The sequence below is a fragment of the Rattus norvegicus genome, chromosome 3 (assembly GCF_036323735.1).
Source record: "Rattus norvegicus strain BN/NHsdMcwi chromosome 3, GRCr8, whole genome shotgun sequence".
Taxonomy (NCBI): domain Eukaryota; kingdom Metazoa; phylum Chordata; class Mammalia; order Rodentia; family Muridae; genus Rattus; species Rattus norvegicus.
Window position 1 is genome coordinate 35,025,888 of NC_086021.1, and position 26,059 is coordinate 35,051,946.

General features: G+C 52.8%; 1 protein-coding gene across 1 annotated transcript in view; it reads left to right on the top strand.

Annotated features, from left to right (window-relative positions):
- The window catches only part of Hmcn2 (hemicentin 2), a 149,802-nt gene that overhangs the window by 39,642 nt on the left and 84,101 nt on the right, over nucleotides 1-26,059 (top strand). Inside the window, exons 12-23 of the mRNA XM_039106171.2 lie at nucleotides 167-308; nucleotides 570-697; nucleotides 991-1,104; nucleotides 2,685-2,834; nucleotides 7,664-7,852; nucleotides 8,596-8,691; nucleotides 8,964-9,091; nucleotides 11,249-11,393; nucleotides 15,575-15,687; nucleotides 15,795-15,951; nucleotides 17,314-17,479; nucleotides 25,584-25,711. Of these exons, the coding sequence (XP_038962099.1) occupies nucleotides 167-308; nucleotides 570-697; nucleotides 991-1,104; nucleotides 2,685-2,834; nucleotides 7,664-7,852; nucleotides 8,596-8,691; nucleotides 8,964-9,091; nucleotides 11,249-11,393; nucleotides 15,575-15,687; nucleotides 15,795-15,951; nucleotides 17,314-17,479; nucleotides 25,584-25,711 (1,656 nt within the window). The remainder of the gene's footprint in view (nucleotides 1-166; nucleotides 309-569; nucleotides 698-990; nucleotides 1,105-2,684; nucleotides 2,835-7,663; nucleotides 7,853-8,595; nucleotides 8,692-8,963; nucleotides 9,092-11,248; nucleotides 11,394-15,574; nucleotides 15,688-15,794; nucleotides 15,952-17,313; nucleotides 17,480-25,583; nucleotides 25,712-26,059) is intronic.

Sequence of the window (26,059 nt, forward strand, 5' to 3'; positions counted from 1 at the left end):
CAACCCAGGGTCAGGGCCCACTCTCCCCACATCCAGGGATACCACGTGGGGACTCTGGCTCTGGGGGGCCTGTGCTTCCTCTCCACTGCCTCCCAAACTGTGATTAGGGTCAGGCAGGGCCATTGTGGGGAAGCACACTGGTCAGATGGGGTCTTCTCACCCACAGAGCCCCCTCAAGTCAGCATCAATGCCAGGTCCCAGCGTTTCTCCCAGGGTGTGGAGGTGAGGGTCAGCTGCTCAGCTTCTGGGTACCCCAAACCCCATGTCTCCTGGAGCCGTGAGGGCCTCGCCTTGCCAGAGGACAGCAGGTGAGTCAATGCGAGCTTTAGGCCTGGCAGTAAAAATGGCGTGGTGTGTGCCTGACTTCCGTCAGGATTAGTTGAGCATGGAGTGGTCAGGCTCTCGGGTCTCAGAGAAGAGCCCTGGGAATTAAAATGGCAGAATCCTTAGCTTACCTGTCCTAGAGAAGCCTGCCAGGGTCTGGATGTCATTTACTAGTGGCATTAATTTGTAATTAATGATGACTATGGGGTCACCATATGTCACATGTTTTTCTGGCACGACCTCAGGATCCATGTGGATGCCCAAGGCACACTCATCATTCAGGGAGTGGCCCCAGAGGATGCTGGGAACTACAGCTGCCAGGCCGCTAATGAAGTAGGCACAGACGAGGAAACAGTCACCCTCTATTACACAGGTACTTGGGCCATAACTTCTCAGGGCACGCTCTTCCCTCCCTCCTGCTCAGGGACACTGAGCATCTGTGGTGTACCAGGCCCTGTGCCTATAGTTCCTGATGTGAGACATAGGTTGGCGTTCTGGTGGGGAGACACGCAACACCCATGCAAGGGATTGGTATTGCAGCTAGTGGGGCCATGTGAATAAATGTGGGTGCTAGGGGTGTGGGGGGCAGGTGGAGCAGGGAATGGAATCTCTTCCCACTGAAGGCACGGAAGGCCAGCCCCATATTTTCTCCTCTGGTCCACACAGACCCACCATCCGTGTCTGCTATCAACGCTGTGGTTCTCACAGCTGTTGGGGAAGAGGCCGTGCTACTGTGTGCGGCGTCTGGGGTCCCCCCACCACGGGTCATCTGGTATCGAGGTGAGTTTAATGGGGAGAAGCCCAGGAAATGTCCACCACATCCCTGGACTTACAGTTTTCTGAAAGGTCACTGGCAGGCAGGGACTCCCAACAGGGAAGGCGGGGGGGGGGTTCACAAGGGAGCCAACTGGTTCCAGCAACCAGACCCCAGCAGCCTCATAGCCCACAGGTACCCAGTCAGACCTGGGTCCTTATTCTCTCCCCTAGGAGGACCCTGAGCTCCAGTTTCCTTATCTGGAAATGCGTCTTATGAGGATTAAGTATGGGTGTGCTTAGAGCAAGCCTGGGCTAATATCTAGCTGAGTTTAGTTAGTGGATGGGGTTGCTTCCCATGTTTGGCAGGGGATAGTGCCATGGGCAACTTCTGAAGGTCAGCTGGAGTCCCCAGAGGGGACTTATACCTGATTCTACCCTGCAGCTCCTGTCTGGTGTCTCATCAGAGCCTGGCAGGCAGGCCTGGTGGCTTTGGCTCTGTTTTCTGCCAAGGGTATTTTGTTTAAGTTCTCTGGCTAGTGGGAGGTAGGTGCTTTGAGATTCCTGGCTCAGGGTTGATGGCCCTGCCCCAGACCCACCCATCAAAGAAGGTCTTAGGGTGGCATATTCTTCAGCCTTAGGAGGGAAGGGATTTTTGACACCTGCTGTGATGTGGGGTGGGATGCTTAAGAACAGTGTGGAGAGGAGGCAGGTCCCAAGAAACTTAGCAGTCCATTGGCATGAGGTCCCAGAGCCATTCACAGGGACAGGAGAAGTGACTGCATGTGTGTGTGTGTGTGTGTGTATGTGTGTATGTTTGTGTTTGCATACTGCGTGTTGAGTGTGCATTGTGTGTGTGTGTGTGCATGTGTGCATGTGACTGTGTATGTGCCTCTGAGTGTGCATATGTGTATGCGTGCATATGTGTGTGTGCACGTGAGCACGTGAGCATGTGTATGTATATGTGTGTTCATGTGTGCATGCATGCATGTTGAGTGTGCATGCGTGTGTGTGTGCGTGTGTGTGTGTGTATGTGTGTGTGTGTGTGTGTGCATTGTATTTAATGGGACAGTCACAATGGGGAGAACGGGAGGAATGAGGAACCTACAGGCAGGTGACGCGATGTCACTCAGCACAGGTGCTTCATGCCCAGAGCTGAGCAAGTAGAGCTGTGTATTTGAAATTTAACCAGTGTCAAGATGGGAGAGGTGACAATGGTCCTCAGTTGCCTCGGAGAGAGATGTCAGGGAGGCAGGCATGTGAAAGATATCTACCAGACACCACTCACCTTTTCCTGTGCCCTAAAAGCAGATCCTGGCCTCAGTAGGACCTGGGGGTAAGACAGTAAGAAGGCCTGGGTGTGGAGACTTTGAGGGAAGAGCTTGTCATGTCAGAGTCTGGGTGAATCCCAGCCCTGGCCAACAAGGGGCTTGGGAGAAACTCAGACCCCGACATGCTCTAAGTCTGGGCCCAGAAATCATGACTTCCGGAAAACCACCTCCGCCAAACTCCTGTGTGACCTGTAGAAGCTCTGGGTCAGGAAGCCTGAGATCTTAGCTCCCGGGCAACCAAGGACCCCAGCCAATACTTTTCCATCGTTGTTTTAGGAGGTCTGGAAGTGATTCTGGCTCCTGAAGGCTCCAGGTCTGGGACACTGCGGATCCCTGAAGCTCAGGAAAGAGACGCTGGCCTCTATACCTGCAAGGCTGTAAACGAACTGGGTGATGCCTCTGCTGAAATCCAGCTGCTGGTTGGATGTGAGTATGCACTGCCCGCCCTCGCTTCCCAGCCCGCCCACCGCCCAGCCCCTGCCCTGCCTTTAGAGAGGAAGCTAATATCTGTACCTACAATGCCAGCGTAGGGCTTTGGAGACCCACAGGGAACTGGGACACGTCTTAGTCCTTAGCTTTGTGGCTGTGGCTAAGTAATAAGTGTTTTACTTTTAGAAAAGATTATCTGTACCCCCAGGCTGGTGTGGAACTCCTCAATTAAAGCCTGGCAGAAAGGGGAGACTCCGAGGGCTACCACCTGTTGTGGGTCAGCCCAGCCTGGGGATCATCCTGCGGGCCCAGTGAGATGTTTTAGAAAGGATTTCATGCTCAGACTGTCAAAGTAGACAAAGAGCCTTCTTAGTCCAATAGTAAAACAAGAGCCGTCACGTCTGCAGTATTTGACAGCTCTGAGCATGCCCTAGGTGTACAGTCATAAAATCATCACGAACCTTGGACGTGAGGGTCATCAGTACCCCTTTACAGATGGGGGAATGAGGCACAAAGAAGGCATGTGGCTTGCCCAAGGCGCACAGCTAGGCATGACAGAGTTGAAAGCTAACGGTGGCTCTAAGCCCTTGATCCTGGTGTGTGGGGTCAGCACTGGACAATAACCAACATCCTTCTCTTCTCTGAGCTCCAAGCTCCTTCTTGCCCAAATGCCTCTGAAGTATGTGTGCATGAGATGAGGGAGGTTCGAGACAAGAAACACTGTCATTGTCTTAGCTGGAAGGTTCTAGAAGACTACCTGTGGCATTGCTATGGTCATTAGCCTTGGCTCCACATCTGATTGCCTTTCAGCGGAGCCTTATGTCTTTGGGGTCCAGGTTGAGGTCCCCTGCTCCTTTGACAAGGCCCAGGTCAGAGGGAAGAGGCAATGGTTATCCGGGACCAGGCAGGGTAGGGGTGAACAATAGCGAGCAGCTGTGGGTCTTGGACAAGCAAGCCTGGTAGAGAGAGTGGGAAATCAAATTTCCTGCCCATCTGGGCAGCAGCTGTGGTCCAGCCTTCCTGGCCAAGCTGGCAGGTGCTGGGAGCAGGTGGGTGTTATGCCTACTCCTGCTGTGGCTTGGGGAATGGGCTTCTTGTAGCATGTAGGACCCAGGAAGGGAGGCAGCCTGTCTGTCTTTCCAGCAGTGGTAGAGGAGCCAGTAAGCTCCAAGACACTTTCTTCTCTGAGGCTCGAGAGAAGGAACCCAGCGCTTGGTGCGAGGCAAATGCCCTATCAGTGAGCCACATCTCTGGAGGGCACTTTTGAATCACCTGGGCCTGGCACTTGTCAATCAAGAGAAAGAGAATCCTGGACAACTTGTCTGGCTGAGTGGCTTGCCCTCGAGAGTCCCACTTCCCCCTCTGTGTGGTCGGATGATTGTAGTAGGACACTGCTATGGGGGTCCTTGGCAGACCAAATCCAGACTATGTGCTTGATGTGTGCTCCCGTGGACAACTAAACCAACATACTTAGGTGGCTATGTCCAGACCTGGCAGGCTGACAAGGCGCTAGCCGTGAATGACTCCCCACACATTTAGTGTGACAGCACCCCACCCCCCACATTTTATGTCCTGAGCTAAGCTATGCACACCACTGTTACATGTTTGAGTCTGGATCTCATGTGGTCCAGGCTGACCACAAACTCACCATGTAGCTGAGGATGAACCTTTAGTTTCTGTTGCTACCAGTCAGGTCCAGGTTGGGGATATCTCCAGGTTCTTGGCTGATTCTTCGAGGACTTGAACTATAACTTCACACAGACTTGCAGAAGGCAAGTTTATTAAGGGCAAAGTAATAGGAGAGGTTGCAGTACCCTGCGAGAGAGTTAGAGTAAGGGTGCTTAGGGGGCCCCATGACCATTCGATCCTCCCTTTCATGGGTTTCAAGAAAAGGAACTGGCTACTAAGAGAGTGAGTGTGGTTCTGTTTTGATTGACATTTTCCCACTGCCTGTGTCCCTTCCCATAATGCATCTGATTTTGGTCAGATGTTGGTCCAATTAGGCACAGGCCTAAGATGGTGAATAGGGTCTTCTTAAAAGTTTACCTGAGGGCACAGTTTTGCTTTACTGAACATGTACGTACCCAGAACCAGTCCAGGCTGAACCTCTACCACCCCGTATCCAGACACAGCTGTGTTTGGACAGATATTGTTGATGATGGTTGGCAGGGGAGGAGGCACTTTGCCCATCGTCCAGAGAGGGGCACACATGTAGCCTGGCGTAGAGGATGCTTGGTTCGGAGAGGGGAGGGAGGTGTGCATAGTACAGGCAGGTCAGGAGCTCAGCTGCCGTGTGCATCATTAAATATATTTAAATGTACTTTATTGTACATGTACATTGGCATTTCTGCCTGAATGCACATATGAGTGCCATGTATGTGCCTGGTGCCCATGGAGGCCAGAAGAAGGGACCAGAGGCCCTGGAACTGGAGTTAACAGATAGTTAGTTATAAGCTGCCATATTGGGAATTGAACCCGGGTTCTTTAGAATAGCAGCCAGTGCCCTTAATTGCTGAGTCATTTCCTCAGCCTCCCATGTACGTTATTATAGAAAGGACGGTGTGCACAGCCAAACCAAGCGGGGTCCTGGGTTACCTCACCATTCTCTGCGCTTGCCTGCCTCACCTCTGACCCCTCTGCCCCAGCATAGGCTCCAGGCCAAGGTAGAGAGGGCCACTCACAGGGAAATTAGGCAGAGATGAAGTCGTCACAGGGTCCCGGCCTGGGCCCTTGCAGGGGGTTATGGAAGTCAGTGTGGCAACAAGGACTGAAGACAGAGAACACTGAGCACACTGGCCAGGCCCTGAGGAAGGCCCTTGGCTGAGCATATGGCCCCATCTTGGTCCCCACATTTTCCTCAGTCACCGTTTGTCCAATGAAAGATCTAACTAGGGAGCCTTCCATTGTAACACATTATGGGGTTCTGGGTCTCACCTTAATTAGGGAGTTCTGGGTAAGGAAGGGAAAGGGTGGGAATTTTCCATGTGGGGCCTACGGCAGAGCATCTCTGTGACTCCTGCAAGAAAGCAGAAGAGGTGACCGCTGCTCAGACAACCACTGTGGAGTCCGTAAGCAGCACCTAGCAGGTCACAGGGCTAGGGAAGAGCCTGGGTCCTGGCACCTGCCATGGGCCTTGGGACCCTTCCTCCATCTCTCTGACCCCCAATTTCCTCACATGTGACTAGGGAATTTGTGATGTCACCTGTTGAACTCAAGGAACTGTTTCTGGTATTTCTGAAAGCATTTTCTCCTGGCAGCTGCTTAGAGGGTACCCACTGTGGCCATTGCTCTCATGCTAGGGGGTGGGGTGAGCTATCCCCTCAGCAGGTCTGGAGCCGAGAAAGGAAAAGTCAGGAGTCAAAAGCAGAGCTGAGTGGGAGGTGGGTGGGCCCAGATCTGAGGCCCTGCTTGGCTGTAGTTGGTCGCCACCATGGTGAACACCGAAGAGCAGGTTTCAGGGGACTCAGGCCAGGGGCTGCACCATGTGGGGTGGGGTATCCTCCATCTCTGAAGACCAGGGCCCGAAGCTAGGTTCTGTACTTGTGTGACCACAGACCCGGTGTGGAGCTGCCTCACAGACAGTCTCTTGTCTTGTGGTAACTTTCCAAGCTGCGTCAGCGTCTCCCTTAAATTTTCCCAATCCCAAGGCCAGGAAAGAAGTTCAATGTTATCTGAAGATGGTCGGCAGTTTCTGGAGAGATGGGAAAAGAGGAGGCCGCTTTCCCGTGGCTCTAGATTCACCCTGTTAGTGAAAGCCAGGACCTCCTGAGTGGATGGCTTAGGGACACAGACCCATGGACCATGGAGGGTGCCAGGGCTGCAGGGGCAGGGAAGGAGCGGGAAGAGGAAGACTGTCTACTCTGGGGCCAGATCTGGCTCTCCTGAGGGACAGGAGTTGGACTTTCTGTTCTAGGGAAAATAGTCCAATTCTTCCACCCCAGCAAAGGCAACAATGTGCTAACAGCCAGAACTCCACCAGCTTCCCGGCAGAATGGAGTCTGGGGTGTCTGGAGTACTTGGAGCAAGGACTAGGGAAATCCCCACCCTCTGTTCTCAGTTCAGGTTCTGTGGCTCGCATGGTAGGAGCATCCTTGTGTGCCCGTTGTCAATACATATTCGCCAGCCGGCACCCCACTCTTGACCATCAGATACAAGGTCACGTGTAATGGAAATTTTCACGTGCTTATTCCAAATAGTTCCCATTACAAGAACAGGAACAACAGAGAGAACAAGGAAGAGTTGAGGGCAGCATGTTAGGGTGGCTCACAGCAGGCAGGGACAGGGAAATGGCAGATGTGAGCTTCAGGTTAAGCATGTCAGAGGCTAACACAAAACCTCTGTACCCACCTCGGGCTCAGGAGGAGATAAATAGGGAAGTCTGGGAGGCCATGGGGCTCACTGTGCCCAAGCCCCTGTGTGAACCCTGACCCCTCACTGGCTGCATCTCCGTCAGCCTCAGCCATAAAGGATCCTGTGGCCTTCCTCGCAGGTGGGAGGGTCCTGAGGACAAACTGTAGCAGGGAAGGCAAATGTATCCCCCTGCGTGGCTATCCAAGCCCCCACGCCAAACCCAGAGGCTCCTGTAGGACAGTGCAAAGTGCATCTACAGCCACTACCCCTCCAAAACAGGCTCTCTCTGCTTCATTTCTGGAACTCTCTAGAGGCAGACTGAGCTAACCTCAGGTTGGCCATGGAGCTGTGATCAAGAGTGACTTTAGCTTCATGGGGTGAGCCTTGACGGAGCCCCCAGAGAAGAGACAAAGAAAACGGACCGTTCCCTGGTCCCAGCTCACTGAGGCTCCCCACAGACTAATCGCTTCCCACAGATGCGCCCAGGCTGACGGATCCTCCCCAGGACGTCACCGTGGAGCTAGGCAAGAGTGTCTTCCTCACCTGCCGGGCCACAGGCCGCCCACCCCCAACCGTCACCTGGAGGCGTGGAGACGGCCAAGCCCTGGAGCCTGGGAGGAGGAGCAGAACTGGACAACGAGATTCAGGAGTCTTGGTCTTTGAAAGTAAGAGAAGGGAGCTGGGTGGGTTGGCAGACAGGGTTGAGGAGGGTAAGAGCCTGGTCCCAGTACTTGCTGCATTGGGTACTTTTCTATCCGAGTGTCATAGCATCATGACCAAGGTGACTTAGAGAAGGAAGGCTTGAGTTGTGACTTACAGTTCCAGAGGCCAGAGTTTATTACCATCACGGCAGTGAGTGTGGCAGCAGACAGGCAGGCATGGTGCTAGAGTAGCAGCTGAGAGTTCATACCTTGGTCCACAATAGGAAACAGAGAGAGGCACACTGGGGATGGTGCGGGTTAGCAGCACACCTCCTCCAGCGAGGCCACACCTCCTAATCCTTCCTAAAAAGTTCTACCAACTGGAGATGGAATATTCAAACATGCGGGGGCTACAAGAACCTTTCTCATTTAACCGACCATGGGCAGACTGATGCTGGCTCATACGGGCTGGTAGTTCTGGCCAAGTCATTCCATTATGAGATGGATCACCACCCTAATGATGCTAAAGGTGTCCTCAAGAGCAGGCCAGCTGCTCCTCATTGTCATGGGGGTAGCACACATGAGCAGCTCAACCACATATCTATCCCTTGTCCCATTCCACAGATGAGCAAGGTGAGGTCCAGCATCACCCTCTTCCCTCTCCTCTGATACCCTGGTCCTCCCTTGCATGCATGCAGGGCCTGGCTGTGCACTTGTACTGTTAGAGTCTGTGGGTTCCCAACAGCCAGCTTCATTCCTCTCCTCAGGAGTCTCCCTGGAAGACCAAGCCCCGTACGTGTGCGAAGCTCGTAACGTATTCGGGAAGGCCCAGGCTGAGGCTCAGCTGGTGGTCACTGGACACGGTCTGTGGGTGAATCTGGAAGCTGTAGGGAGTGGGAGGCAGGTGCTCCAGCCAGGCTGTGGGTGTCCCAGGGTTCTCCTTGTATCTATCACACTGGACCAATGTATCCCCACATTTCTATCCCTGCTCCTTGGGCCATCGTCTCCTAGGGAACACCTAATTCCCTAGGCTCTCTGGTCTTGCTGCAATCATGGTCTTCTTGGGGAAGTCCATGGGTGGGGTGGGTCTGTGTCCCTCAGACCTGTGTGACCAGCAGCTCTCATTTCCCCACAGCACCCCCACAGATCGCCAGCAGTGCTTCTGTCGTACGTGTCCTGGAGGGACAGCCCGTGTCCCTGACCTGTGTCATCCTGGCAGGGAGGCCCCTCCCTGAGAGACGCTGGCTCAAGGCTGGCAGGCCTGTGAGTTCTAGGCTTCCCTGGCAGCTGTGGGCAGAGGTCACAGCCACACCTCAGCCCTTGCCTCGAAGCTACCCCGTTTTGCAATGTTCCCTTCCTCCTCCCTCTCCGTCCTGGTTCGTCCCAGAATCACCTGTCTCCTGAATTGTTGGCATCTGCGGTCCTGCCATTTCTCCCTGCTTACTGCCCAGTAGGAGAACAATCCAGGGGAGGGTCTGAGGAGAGAGGATGCAGGGTGGCCAAGCCACTCTCGTGGCATGTTTCCAGGATGAGCCCCTACCCTGTGTGGTTTAGCTCATAGCAACACATGCAGGAGCCAGTTTTTCAGTCCGTGGCACAGGGCTGTCTACACCATCACCCTGCTCCCTGTACCTTTTCTGTCTTCCCTGGGCCATTACCCTTGAAACCTCTGTGCCCTTGAGACCATAAAGGATTCCCCTCAGCTAAAACACCAGCTGCCGGGCAGGCGGCATGGCTCAGGAAGACAGCAGTGCTCGTGTGTACTTTCTGTTCCCCATGCTCGGCTCCTGACCTGACCTAGCCACCAGGCAGCAGGAACAGCTCCAGCAACAACATGGCTCCTGCCAGGGCCACCGGCCACCTGCTGCAGGTTCAAGCATGTCTAAGCATCTCCCACCCCCGCCTCCTCATCTCCCATCCCATCCTAACTATTTCCCATCAGGCCAGATAATCATGTATCCATGCACTAGCCCACACCGTTGCTGCCGCTGGGATGCCTTTCCAGTTGCTCTTGCTTATCCTTCTCTTCCCCGCAGCACAAATGCCACTCCTTGCTCTCATCTTCTGCATTCCTCGTACCTAGCCATTTCCCCCCATTCTGCAGATAAGGAAACTGAGGCTTAGAGAAGTTAAACAACATTCTTAAAATCAAATAGCTAGTAGGTGGCCAAGCTGGGCTCAAACCCTGTGGCCCATACTTCAAAACTTCAGAGGCTCCAGCCCGCCCTAAATAAAGTTTTGCTTTGTTCTAGATCAAGTTTTATTGAAATGCATCCCCTCATAATTAGTCTCTGTTTGGGTCAAATTGGGCAACTGAGACAGAAATCATGTAGTCTGAAATAGTCCACCTCTGACGCTCAGTGCAGACAGTTTGCCAAGCCCGTTTTAAGTCTTACATAGAGCATCGTCTCTCGTGCCTTTGCTCCCCCAACTTGAGATGGCTTCCTTCTAGCACAGATGTGCTTTCGAGTCTCTTTGGGAGTGTGTTGTTTATCCTGGCCTCGGCTTTACCAGTGAAACCAGAACCTCTGAAGTTAGCGGTCATACCACTGTTATCTTTGGTTTAAAAACTCCCTAGGGTTCTCAGTGTGCAAGCAAGTTCATATAAGCCACGCTGCAGAGCGGCATTAAAGGTTTGCTCTGTTAACTTGAACTTGAGACCTAATAACATAGTACTGACCTCTCTGCCCTGACAGCCCTGTACAGTGAACATGGGCATGGGTTGCCTCCCTCCTTCCCTTCCTCCCTCCCTTCCTCCTTCCCTCCCTCCTTCTCTCCTTTCCTTCCTCCCTTCCTTCTCCGGCAGGTGTGGCTCTGTGTATGCATGTGGCACATGGAGTGTGCCTTAAAAGTGTATGGGCTCTACCTAGGCAATCTTTAGCCCCACGACTGCCTTTGCAGCCTGTGCAGTTAAATATGGCAGACTCCTTGAGAGGAGAAGCCCCTAGAAGTCATATAAGCTCTCTGCGTATCTGTGTGGCTGTAGTCTCTGCTTGTAGCCCATGTCATCTCTCTCTGGGGTCTCAGTGGGGACAAGAAGACAGTTTGCCACTGCCCCATAGACTGAGATCTCTGTCTCAACTCCATATTCTTCTTGTTAACTCTCACAAGACAACTTTTGGGTTAGGCAGGTGGCTCTGACCCATTTACCTGCTTGCCCACCCAGCTGAGGGAGATGGGGACCAGGATATGCAAGGTGCCTCCCCTTACCCTGCTGATCTCAGGAGATGGTGAGGCTCAGAGAAGGGGTGAGGCCTGGGAAACTGTATTTGCACCCCACCAGGCTCTTCTACCAGGCCCCTGGCCTCTTGGTCCAGCATCTGCTGATGGCTTGAAGAACAGAGAAGCTACTAGGAGTAGCACCTACACACCTAAGCGCTGGCCCCTTCATCTAAGCTTCTGCCTCTCTGCCCCCACCAGCTCCCTCCAGGCAACCGGCATGCTGTCCGTGCTGATGGCAGCCTCCACCTTGACCGGGCCCTGCAAGAAGATGCTGGGAGATACAGCTGTGTGGCCACCAATGTGGCAGGCTCTCAGCACCGAGATGTGGAGCTGGTGGTCCAGGGTGAGTCATAGATCCCAAGATGGTGGTGATGGGCTGAGGGGAAAGTGCTTGAGATAACTTGATCTTCAACAGCATGTCTTTGCTGCAGGGAAATTAGAGTCGGATATTCCTATACTGTCAGTGTGCCCTGTCTGCAGTGGTCCCTCAGTAGCCATGGTGAATTGGTTTCCGCATACCCTTTGCTTATAAAAGCCCATACGTGCTCAAGTATCTGAACTTGGCATGGGGCTCAGTTGGTAGAGAGCTCGTCTGGCAGGTCCAGGCCTTGCGTTCCATCCCTTCCACATGAACAAGGCGTGGTGGTGCACACTGTAATCCCAGTGCCTGGAAGACGGAGGCAGGCGAGCCAGGAGCTCAGACTCACACTAGTGAGTTAGAGGCTAGCCTGGGCTACAGGAAAGCCTAGGAAGGATTTTCACAGGACCTGGTCACATCCCCCTGTAGGCTCTAGATAGCTTCTAGTGCCTAGTAGAATGGAGACACTTCAAATGGTTATTATATTTATTTACAAAGGAAAAATGAGCTTTTCCGTTGAAGTATTTTTCTAAACATCTTCTATCTGTGGTTGCTTGAGCCTGTGTAGGAACCTGTGTACAGGCTTGACTGCATGTATATTTAGAACAGCCATTTATGAACACGCTATTAGAGAATATGTATCCATTATGCATGGTTTGGTATGTTTTTTTCACTTGAGAGTGAGTCTAGCCCAGTCTTCATGGCTAGCCTAGAACTCGCTATGTAGACCAAACAGGCATCAAAATCGAAGAGATCCACCTGCCCCTGCCTCATGAGTGCAGGGCTTGAAGGTGAAAGCTACCATGCCTGTCTCTATGTTTGTTCTTCATATGCATTGTATATAAATTCTCTTTATATCTGTCTCCCTAGCTTTCATTTCCCTACAGATCTATTTATTTTTGTGTGTATAATGTGTGCTCATGCATGTGCTCATGTGTGTGCTCATGTGTGTTCCCGTGTATGCTCCTGTGTGTGTTCCTGTGTGCTCCTGTGTGTGCTCCTGTGTGCTCATGTATGTGCTCCTGTGTGCTCATGTGTATGCACCTGTGTGCTCATGTGTGTGCACCTGTGTACTCACATGTGTGGGGGCAGAGCTGACATCAGGTGTCATCTGCCATGACTCTCCTCCTCTTTGTATCACTATCACATATATTTATTCATGTGTGTGCCCGCAGCATGGCATGCCTGTGGCAGTCAGAGGATAATTGAGGGTGTAGGTTCCCTCCTTGCCATGTGGGTCCCAGGATAGCATTCAGGCTGTTTGGCTGGCTTGGCGGCAGGCACCTTTTCACGCACTGAGCATCTTCTAGCCCACCCATCACATTGTTTGCTGAGACAGAATCAGTGATCCCTGAGCTCACCGATCGCCTAGACTGATCAGCGAGCTCTGGGATCTACCTCCTCCACCACCCACCACCACCACCTTCTGCCCCATGCTGAATTATAGATGCGTCCCACCTTTATGTGGGGGCTGAGATCCTACCTCAGGAGGCACTTTAATAACCAAGCCATCGCCACAGTCCCACAAGTCTGAGTTAAAAACAAAACAAACAAACAAACAAACAAATCACCCAGCCAGGCTGTGGTAGTGCACACCTTTAATCCTAGCACCCAGGAGGTGAAAGGAGGTGGATTTCTGTGAGTTTGAGGCCAGCCTCATCTACAGAGTGAGTTCTAGGACAGCCAGAGCGATACAGAAGAACCCTGTCACAAAATAAACAAAGACAGACAAAGACAAACAACAACAATAACACCCCCCCCCCCAAAAAACCAAAGCCCAAACTGTGGTCATGTCTGCTGTTGTCTTGTCAGATGTTCCCATGACAATATGCCATGGCCGTGTCCCTGTCACTCACGGCTTCAGAGGAATCAGTGTAGAGCCTGCAGATCCCTGTTGGGATACACTGTGATGTCTACTCTACCTCTCCCGTGTCCTCACCACACCTGGGGATGTATGTCCACGTCCTCTGTGTTTTGGGTCTCAGCAGTGGCACATTTTGAGGCCGTAAGTTTATTTTACCCAGCCGGCCTCTTACTCAGGGTGTCAGGTCCTCAACTCACCCAAACAAGTCCCGTCTTCCTACCAGGCGAGGAGCTAAATCAGGCTGCATTTATCATCAGCCCAGGTCATTCTCTTTCCGTGGTGATTCTTGTATGAAACTCTGGAGGGGTGAGTGGGAGGGAGCAGGCCTCCTCAGTGAGAGAAGAGCCAAATCCATCAGGGGCTGGGGCAGGAAGATGCAGTATCCTGTCTGGACAATCAGACATTGTCCCAGTCAAGCCCTGCTAAAGCTTGAACAATGACAGACCTTAGCTAGGTTTCACGTGTTTCTGCCTGTCTCTGTCTCTGTCTGTCTGTCTGTCTGTCTGTCTCTCCATCCTTCCCTCCCCTCCCCCACCTCCAGTATTTAGAGGCCAAATCTGTGACATTGGTGTGGTCTAGCCTGGTCTCCTGGCTCCATCACGATCATGCCACACAAGCCACTCATCCTCTGGGCCCCCTGGACATTACTCCCTGAAGCTCCAGGGCGCTTGGATTCTGGCTTTCCTCTGGACCTCGTCATGAATCCAGAGGGTTCCCAGCATGCCTTTGGCACCTGTTTCCTAAGTTCACTCTGTCCTGTGAACATTGTTTTCTGCTGTTTCTCATCGGTCTGTCCCCAAAGCCATGAGCGGGGAATCCAAGTCAGTTTAGCTTTCTGGCCCATCCTGGAATCCAGGGACTGAGCGATTACGTGGTTTATACAAAGTCCTGAGCAGAGAGACTGAGCAGCTGTTCTCAGCACAGGCAGCCTGTGTCTGGGACAGATTCAATAACCACCAGCCATGTGGCCATGGATTGAGCCAATTTCCTTCTCCTGTTGGATTTCTTTTAAATATCAGACCAACAAAAGGTTGGTCATTCCCGTTTTCTAGTGTTGAATCCAATGGTGTAAAACACATCCCCAGACACTGTCCCCTTCTAAACGTTCTGTCTCTGTCCCTCTGTCTTTCTCTCTGTGTGTCTGTATGCCCCCTTTCTGTCTCTGTCTCTGTGTCTCTCTGTCTGTCTGTCTCTTTCTGTCTCACCCCTTCACCTTCTCTCTTTGTGACAAGGTCTTACTATGTAGCCCTGGTTGGCCTGTAACTCTATGTAGACCAGGCTGGCTTTGAACTCACAGAGATCTGTGTGCTTCTGCCTCCTGAGTGCTGGATTTAATGGTGTGCACCAGCATGCCTAGCTTAGAGCGCTCTTTCATTGTGCATGTACACTGGATAGCGTGTGTGCACTTAGAAGTCAGGGGTTAACACTGAGCATCTTCCTGTCTCTCCCCACCTTACACGTTAATGGTCATCAGCCGGTCAGAGAGCTCTGCCCATGCACAGCACAGAAGCTGCCTTATATGTGGGTGCTGGGAACCAAGCTCAGCTCCTCATGCCTATCCAGCAAACATTTTATTGACTGAGCATCACCCCAGTTCCCCCTCTCTGTGTTCTTTTCCTTTTCCTTCTTCCCCCTCTTCTTTCTCCACCCTCTTCCTTCTTTTCTTCCTAGTGGTGGGAGTGGAACCCCTTAGCCATGAGCCTGTCAGACAAGCGCTTTGCCACCAAGCTGTGTCTCCCACCCCTTATTAGTAATTTCGTTTTGAGACAGATTTTCACTATATTGCCCAGGCAGACCAGAACTTGGGGTCCTCTTGGCTCCGCCTCTCCAAGGTCACTAGGACACCTGTAGTACAAAGCCTGGGTAGACTATAGGTCTTGCTTTCCAAATGGATTTCTTGAAAAAATTAAGCAGATAGGCAAAAATATCTCGTGAATTCCTCTCCCTCACCTCAGCCTCCCTCAGTATCAACAGCCGCCGCCACTACTCAGCCTGTGCTAACAGCTGGCCCAGGCCTGGCGTCCCCAGCCAAGTCCACTGCTTTGTGCTTATCTGTCATGTGTTCCCACCTTGGTGGTCTCAACTTGATGTTTTCCCTGTCTTAAAAACCCTCGGTGTTCTGCACCTCTACCCAGAAACCACTGATGCTTTTTTTTTTTTTTTTTTTGAAGGCTGAGTACTATTTCATTATGGGCACACGTCCCTGTTACTTATCCAGTCATCACTGGGGGACATTTGGGTTGCTTCTGGGCCTTGGCCATTAGGTACCTTGGTTTATAAAATTTTGGTCTATTTATAAAAGTGCCACCTAGAATCCATCCAACTGCCACCCACCACATCACCAAGGAAGGAGTGCCAGCTTCCCTCCCCTGCATGGCTTCGGGGGTCCCTACCCCTACCATCACCTGGACCAAGGTAGGCAGAACTTGTAACCTTTGGGAGTAGGGGGGCCAGAGAGGTCAACTTGATGCATCCTGGGACAGAGCGTGAACTCTGATGTCGTCACCGTGGTTCTGTCCTAGGAAACCAACACCCTGACTACCAGCGACCATTACAGTGTGAGCAGAAATGGTACCCTGGTCATTGTTCAGCCATCCCCACAGGATGCAGGTGCCTATGTGTGCACAGCCACTAACAGCGTGGGCTTCTCCAGCCAGGAGATGTGGCTGTCCGTTAATAGTGAGTGTCATGGATCCTGATGGGAGAGCGATGGCTGGGAGGGGTGCCACAGGGGCTCACAGAACCAAGCCCTGAACAGACACAGGACTCACATGCCCTGCAACACCCTCTCTCTTCACCTTCCTCTGTTCCTCACCCTGCCCTCACCCTCCTCTGCCCCCCAGCCCTGTCCCAACTCTCTGACCTCTTGGCTTCTTTGATGTTCTAACCTGCCTCAGGGCTTTCACACATGAGGCTCTCTCAATGTGCTTCTTCCTCTGGGACCAACCTACTTCTCTCTTGTGTCAGACCCCCAGCTGGATCAAACAGCTGTTGTAAACTCTGGGTGGGACAACCCCTTAGTAGCGCCCATCATTACTGAGATTAAGTAATCAATTGCGTACTGGTCAGTTGAGACTCAGTATTCCCTGTAAACTCAAAATGCTGCCTGGACCAGAGTAAGAGTCGTTCCCAGCCACTCCCTCAGGGCTGGGCCCTCAGGGGGTGAGTCTAGGTTGTGAACCAAAGCTGGTTGTTTGCTGTTAAATAGGTTTGTCATAAAACAATGGGGATTTGGGATACAGAATACTTACCTAACATACATGAGGCACCAGGTTCCAACCCCGACGCCTTTTTTTTTTTTTTTTTATCTGCCAAGTATGAGAGAACGCACCTTTTAGATCCGACACTTAGGAGACAGAGGCAGATGATGGCTGTGCATCTGAAGCCAGCCTGGTCTACATAGTGAGTTCCGGGATAGCCAGGGCTAGGCAGTGAGATCCTGTTTTAAAAAAAATAAAACAAAACCGGGTGGGTATGGTAGTGAACACCTGTAATTTCAGTCTCCAGAAGTCAGAGACAGGAGGATCAGGAGTTCAAGGTCATATTCTACAACTATAAAGTCCAGGCTAAGCTCCGTGGGACTTAATGAATTTATGGTGGTATACGTAGGAAGCCATGGTGGTGTTCGGACACCCCCAGCACGTAACTTGTTTCTGACCTAATTCTGTGAGCAAGTGCATGCTGAGCAAGCTATGGGTGTGGGAGTCAGTACTGAGGTAGCCTCATCCATGAAGAGTCCTTGGCCAAGCAGAGAAATGATGTGTGTAAATCATTCTAAATTCCCTTTGGGGCTTTGAAGAAGCGAGAACGAGTTCATGCTGCATCCTGCGGCTCCTATTCCCAGGAATGAAAAGGTTGACCAATGGGAGATAGCATATCAGAGTGATGGACAGTCAAGGGGGCGGGCTTTCTATTGTCATGACTGGACTTCACTGCTCTCTGAACCTCCCTAAAGGTAAAGGTGACTTCACTCTCTGCTATCCATGGGAGCCATCTGCTAGCCTCTTGCTTTTGCTCCCACTGTGTTACTTCTCCCAACAGCCAAGCCCAGGATCAAGATAAATGACTCTCAGGCTACAGATGCCCCTCTGAGAGTGACAGTCAAGGCTGGTGAAGAGGCAACCCTGGACTGCGAGGCCCAAGGCTCTCCGACTCCACTGGTCACCTGGACCAAGGATGCCCACCCTCTGCTGCCTGTCACCAACAGGTACCCAGTCCCAGTGTGTGGGGCTAGTAAGATGCCCAGCTTGGGTTGGAGGGAGACTGGTGTCAAAATGGTTGTGACCTAAGTTGGTACACGTGACCTTGAGACTCGGGGAAGCCTTGAGGGATTCTGCAAATGTGGCCCGTGACACATCACACACTTTATAGATCTCCACATCCTGAACTTCAGATGTGAGCTTCTGTGTCCTAGGTCCTGTAGGTCACCTTGCTTCTTGTTTGCCCAGTGACCTGCTTTCTGAGCTGTACCAAGATGCTGAGGGTTCCTGGGCTGGGGTGTGACCCTCAGGGTCATTAGAGTAAGAAAGACCAGAGCTAGGGTGGGATGTACATCTTGACCAAGACACAAGTGGCCTCTACAGCCACTATGTAGAGCAGGTGTCTGGCGGCTTGCCTGCTTCTTTTCACTGGGGACACTGCAAGGGGCTGTTAGTGGCACAGAGTTCTGCCTCAGGAGGGGCTGTCAATGGCTACTTCCAGCCAGTAAGTGAGTCTCTAAATTCCTGGAGTCCTTGACCTGGAGCGGGGGAGATGCACTGCAGCACAGGCTGTGACATCAGTCTTGGCAAAGTCTTTGAGACGCCTCAGACCAAGAAGAAGGTCTCCAGCAGTTGGCTCTCACCCCCACCACCCCCACGTGTCCCTCAGAACATCTGCTTCCCGAATCCTTCCAAATCTCGCAGCCATGTATCACCGAATTCACATGGAGCTCAAAGAGCTGGCCTTCGGTGGGCCTCACAGTGTCCTCGAGCAGGCCATGGGATGAGATGGTGGTGAGGGGTGTTGGGGTGGGGTAGGGAGAGCCTACCCCCCACCCCCAAGGCTAGTGTTTGCTCCTTGCCAGGCAGCGGCTGTAGTGTTTGTTTATGACTTGTTACTGAAATGGGAAGCAAATTCCAGTTGTTCACCCCTCCAGCCTGATGCGTTAATGGATCAACAGGGAGCTGTAAATCTCCTAGGACCTCCCGAGAAACAGCGGTCATAGAATATGTTCTCTTCCTTTGCTTTTACTGGTATCCTTCTGGAAGATTCCCATCGCTTCTCTCTGGACTTGAGGGATTCTGGGAATTTATCTTTAAGGCAGTCAGTGTGCCCAGGATGGGGATTCAAAGGAGGACTAAGGTTGGGGAAGACACTAGATGCTCCAGCTTCTGTTCTGACTGGGGAGCCCAGGTGGCCCTTGGCTACTCTCAGCCATCTTTGACATCTGCAAAGTGGACGTTCTGCAAATCCTGCTCTCCTGCTGGGATGGCTGTCCGATGCTTAGATGTCACAGATGGTAAGACAGCCGTTCGCTTCACACCTCACTCCTGCTGCAGCCACTCACAGACACACTGAGGCAGTTGTCGTCCCAGGGCTGGTAAGATGGCGCAGCAGTTTAGAGCACATCCCGCTCTTGCAGAGGACCCAAGTTCAGCTCCTAGCAACCAGATTAGGTGGGTCACAAGCTTCTGTGACTACAGCTCCAGGAGATCAATGCCCTCTCTGGCCTCTGGATACAGTGTGTGCACTCACCCATACCCCCCTCCAACACACACACACACACACACACACAGACAGACACACACACACACACACACAGACAGACAGACAGACAGACAGACAGACACACACACACACACACACACACACACACACACACACACACACACCACAGCGCTCATCTTACCCTGTCTGTTGACTTTGGAACTGTCCCATGAATAGCTTTTGGAAGTCCCCCTCTAATACAGGGCAGCGGCTCCCTTCTTTCACTTGCCCGGTTCAGTGGGTTTTGGTTTTAGTACATTTACAATTGTGCAGTGCTCACCACAGGCGATTCGAGAACATTCCTGATACTCGCTCCGTCGGCTAGTGACACAGGTGTTTCCATCCCCGGGTGGCTGCTTAGCGCCTCTGTTCCTTTAATTGTATTTTAAACAAACTAGACGGGTGTGTTTGAGGTTCTTTAGGCTTTCTTGGAGCCGGAAGCTAAGCATGTCTCCACTCACACACAGAGCATGGCTCTCCTGCCCCCACCCCACAGCCACAACATAGAGATTGATAAGCTTCAAGAGACACTGAAGGGGAGACAGGCTTGTGGTCTGTGCTACTTCAGCCCTCCCCCCTCTCCCTGCCTACTCCTCTTCCTTCTTGGAAGAGCCCCAGGGCTCAGTTTCCAGACCCATTCTAGAAACGGAAGAGCTCTCTTCCTTCCATGAGCTGGAGGTGTCTGCTTGCTTGAGATCTAGATTGGTCTCGGCATGCCTCAGGTGACCCCTAACGTTCTTCCTTCTCTGAGCAAAATGAAGCCTGGCCCAAAGTTCTGGTCCCTAGAAAGGCATTGCCCTGCCTTAGCTTCCCTGGTAATGCTGTGTAAGCGGCTGGCTGGAGTCAGTCTCAGGATGTGTTGGGCCGCTACGGCCTCTGAGTGGTGGGCCCAGCCAGCAGGCCACCCTGGAGCGGGCTGCCGCAAATGTCGTCATGCTGGGGCCACAGAGGAAGAGAGAGAACCAGGGGCTGGGGGAGGGTGAACTAGAATGAGATTTTCTTCCTCCCTCCGCTGGACACCCAGGGACAGCACACTCAGAGGCACACATAGAGGTGAGACACACACATATGAATACACACTGCACGTTAGCAGGCTGCCTTCTTTTCCCAGAAAAGAATATTCTGAACCAGGGCTGTCTCTAATACCTCCCAAGTCAGAGCTTACTGGAGAAAGTGGGCTCAGGGCTGGAGAAGCCAAGAGACCCTGACGTCCACCGGAGTCCCCCTCCTTTCCTATGGCCTCATACATACATACTCCTATATGAACTTGGTGGGTCTGGCTTCTGCCCTGGATACTGGGTTCTTTCTCGCATAGCCAAACGCCTGGTCTTTCTGCCCTCTCCTGCTGGTGTGGGACTGTGTGCTGTCTGCATTCGGGCTGCCCTGGTGTTACTAAGAGCTGTTCTGCTGTTTGGGACATACCCTCCGACAGTTTCATAATATAAATGGTGCTGCTGGGTGGTGGCTCTACTCATACATTCCTCTCTGCCTCCTGGGTTGCCTCCTTTGGCCGTCAGGCCTCAGAGCAAGCATCTAAGGACAAGATTAAGATGTGGTCTTTGGCTATCTGATCCCACTGTCCCGGAACTGTTGTTTTTGCAGATGCCTCCCAGTCACCAATGCAAAACTAAAGCAGGCTGCACGGGTTAGGGACAGCTCATGCCGGCTCTGTGCCGGATCAGACTAGACACTGAAGGGCCTGGGGGGACCCTGCCCAGTGTCATCCAACTCAAACAAGATCCATCTCTTCCCCAGGCCTCAGCCTTCCCTTCCGCGATGTGAAAGGGTCCAGCTTGTGATGGTGGCCAGAGAGCATCCCTCTCCTCAGCTGGGATGCTGGGCTGGGGTGTGTTGCTAGGCAACAATGTTTAATGTTTGTTTAGGGATTCTGCTGTGGAGTGGGGGCAGCTGGAAGTGCTCCTGGCTTCTGCTCCTGCTCCCAAGGCATCAAGCCAGGGACCCACACAGGGCCAGATCCCTAATTCCAAAAGGGGAGTGGTAGCAAGGGGAGATGGCTGCTCCAGGCTTCCAGTGGTCACAGTCTCTCTTCATTCTTTGCCTACTCCCTTGGACCCTGAAGGACAGCCAGCCCACCCACCGGTCTCTTTATTGGGCTGACTGATTTAAGCCAGTGTCGGAGGACAGGGTACCTAAGAGGCCGGATGTAGAGCTCTCTGCCTTGGTGGAGCCTCAGAGCTAGTGAGCTGGTGACCAGTCTGGTTCTCAGTGTACCATGACCAATGGCTCCCTTTGTTAGCCAAACATCAGACCCCAAACTTTTGGCCACCAAAGTGATGGGGAGTCACGGTGGGTGGCACGATCTGAGGGCCAGGTGCCATTGTTTCTGGTCAGCTGAGTGGCATCGACAACAGAGCTTGTCTCTCTGACCTCTGTTCTACTAAATACAGTGATGGAACCCATGAGGGCTCTGTCCTGAGGTGTGGCTGTTGAGTGTTGAATGAGAAGGCACCTCAGCAGGTATTCAACGGTGTAAATATACACAGGAAGTACACGAGAGCTGGCGGCCATTGCTGACATCGGCCCATCCCTGTTATCAGCATGAGCAGCCTACATTTTCATTACCTAGTAGCCATGGTGCAGCCCCTTCTCCCTTCTTCCCCCTCCCCGAAAGGCTATCATGCCCTCTCCTCAGTTTCCCCAGTTCAGCATTTCCATCTGTGACTTCCTGATGAGGGACTGTGCCACTCAGCTGAACGCTTCCCCACCCTGGGCTTAAAGATGCCCTGGCCCACAGACACTGCTGTACACACAGCACATAGTAGGCATATGCTGAGATGTGTGGACAGTGGACAGGGCAGCTTCTCCAACCTCCAGCCCTACTGTGTACTTCTTTGATAGGATTGAAAGCATTGCACAATGACCTCTGATAGCCAGAGGCAGCAAGATGACCCCTGTAGCAGCGGGAGGGACCAGGATAGACAAGTACCAAGATTCTCAGCAGCCCAAGAAGAGAAACACAGACACCCTGGTCATTAGGAATCTGGGGACGCTCTCAATGAATGAGTAAATCACAAACGAGTGAGCCTAGGTTCTAGAATTCCTGCATGGAAGTGTCTGGGGAAGCTTCAGGGAAGGGCTGGGTCAATTCGGCCTTGAGGAGGTCCAGAGAGCAGCACAGCTGTATTGAGACAGTGCGAGAGGAGACTGTGTAAGTGAAGGTGGGGAAAGCATGTATACATGGACAGAGGGCAGCTGTAACTTCTACCAAATATTCATGTGCACCTACTGTGTGCTAAGAACGACAATAAAGTAGAAACCCGAGCATTATCTGATTCCACACAGATAACATCAGAGATCGCATCTGTGATAAGTACCCTAATGGCTTCAGGAGCTGGCTGGACATAGATGCACAGGACGGGCAGGCATGTGTGGGCTGTGGATGCTTCCACCAGGTGTAATTCCCACCAGGGTACTTCCTACCAAGTACTTCCCACCAGGTGTACTTCCCACCAGGGTACTTCCCACCAGGTGTACTTCCTACCAGGTGTACTTCCCACCAGGTGTACTTCCCACCAGGTGTACTTCCCACCAGGTGTACTTCCCACCAGGTGTACTTCCCACCAGGTGTACTTCTCACCAAGTACTTCCCACCAGGTGTACTTCCCACCAGGGTACTTCCCACCAGATGTACTTCCCACCAGGTGTACTTCCTACCAGGTGTACTTCTCACCAAGTACTTCCCACCAGGTGTACTTCCCACCAGGGTACTTCCCACCAGATGTACTTCCCACCAGGTGTACTTCCTACCAGGTGTACTTCCCACCAGGTGTACTTCCCACCAGGTGTACTTCCCACCAGGGTACTTCCCACCAGATGTACTTCCCACCAGGTGTACTTCCTACCAGGTGTACTTCTCACCAAGTACTTCCCACCAGGTGTACTTCCCACCAGGGTACTTCCCACCAGATGTACTTCCCACCAGGTGTACTTCCTACCAGGTGTACTTCTCACCAAGTACTTCCCACCAGGTGTACTTCCCACCAGGGTACTTCCCACCAGATGTACTTCCCACCAGGTGTACTTCCCACCAGGGTACTTCCCACCAGATGTACTTCCCACCAGGTGTACTTCCCACCAGGTGTACTTCCCACCAGGGTACTTCCCACCAGATGTACTTCCCACCAGGTGTACTTCCTACCAGGTGTACTTCTCACCAAGTACTTCCCACCAGGTGTACTTCCCACCAGGGTACTTCCCACCAGATGTACTTCCCACCAGGTGTACTTCCTACCAGGTGTACTTCTCACCAAGTACTTCCCACCAGGTGTACTTCCCACCAGGGTACTTCCCACCAGATGTACTTCCCACCAGGTGTACTTCCTACCAGGTGTACTTCTCACCAAGTACTTCCCACCAGGTGTACTTCCCACCAGGTGTACTTCCTACCAGGTGTACTTCTCACCAAGTACTTCCCACCAGGTGTACTTCCCACCAGGTGTATTTTGAACCATCTGGGCAGACCAGGTTTGTTGGCCACTCTCTGCCAGGGAGGATCTGCCAGGGTCACTGTGGGCCCCTGCCGATCCTCTGTCCCAGCCTTCTGACATCTGTGTATGACTGGCCCTGGACTGCAAGGTCTCAGCCAATGGACATCATAAACAGGAAACTCCCCTTGAATCCAAGTGCTCCCTTGGGTGCTGTGAAGAGTCATCTGGCTGCAGAGCCTTGGAGAAGCCCTCCTATTGATGGAACCCCCATCCCCAGCAGCTCGTGGCTTGAAGCGTCTGGACTTCTGTGTACCTCCTACCAGCCCTGCCCAGTATTTTCCTACTGAGCTCTTGGAAGGGCTTTGGGGAGCTGGGGGAGCAGGTGGAAGCTGCCTGGAAGCCCCTGTCCAGCACCTCCCAAGCATGTCTAGCCAGCCCTGGACCAGGACAGCGGCTTTCCTTTGTCTCTGAGCCGTGTTGGGAGCTCACACTGAGTGGCCATAGACACTGTTCTGTTAGGGTCTGGGGATAAAGGGTATCCCACTGGACTGGAAGACAGAGGCTTCCAGTGTCATGAGCTGAGTAAAGCAATGGGAGACCACAGATGGGCTTGCCAGCCCAGAGGCATAACGGTGGCCTTCCTGGAGGAAGTGTACCTGCCTAAAGGATGAAGAACTGCCTCACAGCAGGCTCGGAGCTGCAGGAGTCAAGCAAACTTGAGCTCTGAGGGGTGGGACAGGGCCTGGGGTGAGAGTGGTGAGGGGGGAGGGGAGGGCATGCTCTGCACAGATCCCTCCAGGCCCTGTCCCCAGAGCTTACTATGGTTACCTTGGCACTCAGAGCAAATAGCCACTTTTCTGGGCAGGCCCAAGTCCTCTCAGCCCCTGCAAGCGTAAGCCTGCTCATCTGAACTGAGGGTACACAGTTATCCATTTCTTCCTTATGGCACAGTGAGCACACACCACTCCCTTCCAACTTCTGCAAAAACAGATGACTGTGATTGGTTATAGGAAAGACAGGTGCCAAGGGCCCGGAGTGTAGTTCAGTTTGTAGACTGCATGCCATTGGCTTGCAGGTCACTCAAAGCTGTGTACAATGCCTGCTGGATACTGGAACCAGATAGAAGGTTCTGGGTAGGGAGGTTATCACCTCACTTACAGATGAGGCAAGGCCAGTGATGACAACCTGGGTGTGGTTGGAAACCACGCAACCTAGCAGTTGCATGGAGAAAGGTGGGGGCTGCAGGGTTGGCTCCCAAGTATCCTGCCAGGGGCCCCGTGATGCAGTTTTTGCAGAGGTGAATGCGTGGAGTGGGAAACCAGGCTAAAGCCCATCTGAAGATCTGGGGCCACCTCTAGGTTGACGATTGATCCTGGGGTCCTCTGTCCCTGATGTGAGCACTTGTTCCGCATGTCAGGGCCACAGGCTGCAGCCTCTGCTCCTTGGAGCCAGCACAGATGGGGTTGACATCATGTCTGCGGGGCTCCTCAGGGTCCATCCCAGCTGCTGGAGTCTGGCTAGTGTCATGTAGCCTTGTGGGGAGGGTCAGGGGACTGGTAAGGTGGGCCAGATCTCGGAGAGGGTCTGCAAAGTTTCTTCTCATGGGCCCCTGAGAGGGCTGGACAGTGACTCTCCAAGAGGCCTGGTTCTGGGTAGGAGAGCCCGAGAACTCAAACACTGAGTGCTTGGGGCTGGTGGATTTCTCTCTGAAAACAAAGGGAGTCCAGCCTCCTGACAAACAGATGTGCTGAGAACAAGAGACATTACCACCAATCAGTGATGCATGGAGGTGGGGGTGCCAGAGCCCCAGGGATGCAGCCCCATTTTATAGATGATGAAACGAAAACCCAGTTCATGCCCTGGGTCACACAGCTAAGAAGGCTGGGAGTGTGGGTTGGCACCCAACCATCTCTCTACATGTGCTACAACTGAGAGGGGCTGACCCTGGCTTTTGGAATCAGAGTAGGGGCTGGAGTTGAGGCCAGAAGGTAGATTTGACTTCAGTCTGGGAAGGCTGCCTGGAGGAGACAGCCGCTAGATCCGTGAAGATGGGTCTTCAAGCCTTTCTCCGGTCAGAGTGGAATGAGATCTCACTGATGTCCCTCCACCCCACAGGTATGAGCTCCTCTCATCAGGCTCCCTGCGCCTGGTGCAGACCCAGGTGGGTGACAGCGGCCTTTATGAGTGTACAGCCAGCAACCCCGCAGGGGCCACATTTCGCCGCTACATCCTCGGAGTTCAAGGTAGGGCGCACAGGGTTCTTACTCCACCCCTGATCTCCCTGCCTTGCCTTTCCCTCTACTCTCTCAGGCTCTACAGTGCCAGACCGGTCATTCCTCTCCCTGACTCAGGGCCTGGAAGGACTGTTAAAAGAGGCCCCCCAAGAACAGCACTCAGTGGGGACCAAGCCTAGGGATACATACGGGGGGCAGGGGTTCCAAGGCTCTCTGTCTGATTGGCGTTGCGCCTCTGTAACAGGCTCACTGATGCTGGGAGAGGCTCCTGATCTTCCAGCCACCACTGTACCCCTCCGTCCCTCTGTGGCCAAGGTCTAAATGCTCACTCACTGTGGTCCTGGTCCTCAGCATGCT